This window comes from Solanum stenotomum, unplaced genomic scaffold, assembly GCF_019186545.1.
Source record: "Solanum stenotomum isolate F172 unplaced genomic scaffold, ASM1918654v1 scaffold10162, whole genome shotgun sequence".
NCBI lineage: Eukaryota > Viridiplantae > Streptophyta > Magnoliopsida > Solanales > Solanaceae > Solanum > Solanum stenotomum.
In genome coordinates, this window is record NW_026020933.1 from 13977 (window position 1) to 16796 (window position 2820).

At 37.9% G+C, this 2820-nt stretch overlaps 1 protein-coding gene across 1 annotated transcript; it reads right to left on the bottom strand.

Moving 5' to 3' along the window:
- Positions 1–1094: 1094 nt before the first annotated feature.
- On the bottom strand, positions 1095–2045 carry LOC125849722 (uncharacterized). Its single transcript, XM_049529692.1, has 4 exons — positions 1886–2045; positions 1534–1810; positions 1375–1443; positions 1095–1161 (listed from the first exon to the last, which is right to left on the bottom strand). The coding sequence occupies exons 1-4, from the start codon at positions 2043–2045 to the stop codon at positions 1095–1097; spliced, it is 573 nt and encodes a 190-aa protein (XP_049385649.1).
- Positions 2046–2820: the final 775 nt, after the last annotated feature.

The window sequence follows — 2820 nt, forward strand, 5'->3', positions numbered from 1 at the left end:
AATACTTAATTAGGAGTTGAGGTGTTCAATTGCATCATGTATTAGTTCGAACGTATAAATGGAATATTCTAACAAGTTTAAATGGTTGGCTATGTATTAAGCCTTCCAATTTTATCATGTTTGGACAAAAATTTTAATAAACATTTTCCGTAGAAAACAAGTTCCTTAAAAAATAAAGAAAATGATTTCCTTAATGGAAGTAGGAAAAACAAGTTTCATAAGTATATACTAAGTTTATTGTCTCCTCCCCACTCATTCGTTGCTTATGTAACGACCCACATTGTGATTTGAAACTCCTTTCCCTGAGAAGACCTTTCCCGTAGCTTTATTTAAAGTTTGGGATTAAAACAAGTAAGAAAGAGAACCCTTTTAGCTACGACAATGAGTATAGACCTCTTCCCTTCACTACTTACCCAATGGACCACTTAGAATAAACTGAATTGAAAGCGGTAAGCATTCTGTAAACATTCCAAGTTTTCCATGCTGCTCATTCTCTTTGTATGAAAAGTAGGAGTAGAAAATGCCGTAGGTAGAACCTCCCATGTATTGTATTCGTTCGTTGGGTAAAAAAATTTAGAAGAGTAGGGAGAGGCTAAAAGAGACATTTTGAGGCCCACTAGCCATTCGGCAGGGCTGATGAGTCTGGATCCAACCAAGACCGGGTCCAACCGGGCCAGGCTAGGCTAAGAGGATTTTCCACTTGTCTGCCCCATCAACCAACCCGGTTATCACCGGGGCTGGGACAACCGGCCTACTTAAACCGAGCCGGGCCATCCCATCCCCTGCCACAGTTTCTCATTTCTGCAAACTCAACCAGTATATATAATGCCAACCATAACATTAGAGGGAGCCTTGTATTATATTTAACCACACACAGCTTAAACAAGTTAATGGCACCAGTAAAATGATCAAAGTTCAAATGGCAAAATCTCAATTATGTGCGGCCAAATTAAAGAACATAGTTCAAGAATACTAGCCCATTAAAGTCTTAATCCGAAGATTAAGTTAAACAATTAACAACGCCAACAACAGAAACCTCAGCTTCCACAATGCAACAGTCTTCAATAAGGAACCACTTTTTAGGATCATTAAATTCACAACATGGCATAAATGATGACCAGCCCCATCCGGATGCAGTAGCTGAATACCAATTTACACCACCTACAAGAGAACAATGTCAAATAACCAGATGTAGAAACCAACAAATTGAGGGAGAAGGGGGTGGGGGTGCAGGGGTTTACCCCTATCTTGAGAAGGCAGAGAGGCTGTTTACGATATATATATTCTTGTGCCTTCTTTCATGCTTTCATCCCCTTCGAAATCAGACTGCAGATAATATACTATTTATTGAGGAAAAGGAACAAGAGAAAGTACCACTCAAGAAAGATGGAGATATTCTGACCATTTTGTCTGCTATCACCTGTAGGATATAACAAAAGTTTCCTGCATATTCCAAACACATCAAGTACCCGTAAAGTTACAGCGTTAAAATTTAGTGGACAAGTAAGTTCAAGGCATAAATAAACTATACACCATTTATATCCCTCAACAGTAAACTCCTCAGAATAGTACACTCTTTTCTTCAATTTTGTGAACTCGGTAATCTTCCATTCGTTCTTATAAAGCTCGGTGCCTTTCAATAAGGACATACATTCACCTATTCGCTGATTCTTGATGACATAGACATCAACTCCAAAGATACATTTGTCATCAACAAGGTAACCATTAGACGGATATTTGAATGTTTTATGACTGATACATTTCGAAAAACCCCATTCAGTCTTGATATTGCGAAAGCGCCTCTCCATTCCTGCATCAAAACAAATTTAGTCCTGTATTTGGGCCACAAAAGATGTCTGTCAAGAGGAAAATAATGCCTTAATACCTTTCATTACAGTAAAGTTGTCATGAATTTGATCAAATATCAAGAAGCTAAACGAGGCATTAACCTCGCAAACAGAATCCAACAAGCTTGCCCCAATAACAGCCAAGTATATAGATATATGGCCTTTTCCATCTCCATCTCCGTTAGGATGAATGATCATTTTCCTATCACATGTTCATGAATAGTTCATTAAAAAAAAAAGTAACAATATGGAAACAAGTCTATAGCCAGAGGACTAATAACAATTCTACTCAATGAGCAACGCGTCCAGTTTTCCAGACATCTCACCGGAAAACAAATAAGAGAAGAAAAACCACAAGACGAGAGGAAAGTAAAGTTAGTTACTTGTCTGAACCATAGCTTCATAGCTCATTATAACTTACCCTTTATTGTATTCGTTTACCAATCTATGGTACACGTTAGGGGTGTCAAATGAGTGGCTTGAACTGAAATAGAGCAAGTTAAAAGGGCGCTGAGTTGACATATTGGTTCGACTAAAATCAACCCAAAAGCTACTTGGCCTAAAATGAGCTAAAGTAGGACTAGGTCATGACCTGCCCAATTTGAACCAACAACATATCTAGTGTATTAATTCCCGCAAGTGGGGTTTGAGAATGGTAGAGTGTACTCAAGCCTTATCCCTACCTCGTAGCAAGACAGTTCAAAAATGACAATACCGAGCTAGAACAAGTCATACAAATAATGGAGAAAGCATAACAATGTGATAAACAAAACATTCACTACTAGAAACCAAGGAATTAACGACAAACATAATTTCGCACTAAACGGTGAAAATTCCATGCTAATCTCATTTAGCTATAAATTGGTGACAAATTACTAGAAAATTCAATTAGCTAGGAGTGTTTTAGCAACGGATTCGCTAGGGATTGCCGACAAATTCCCATTCCATTTTTTCTTGTAGTGATAAGAAAAAC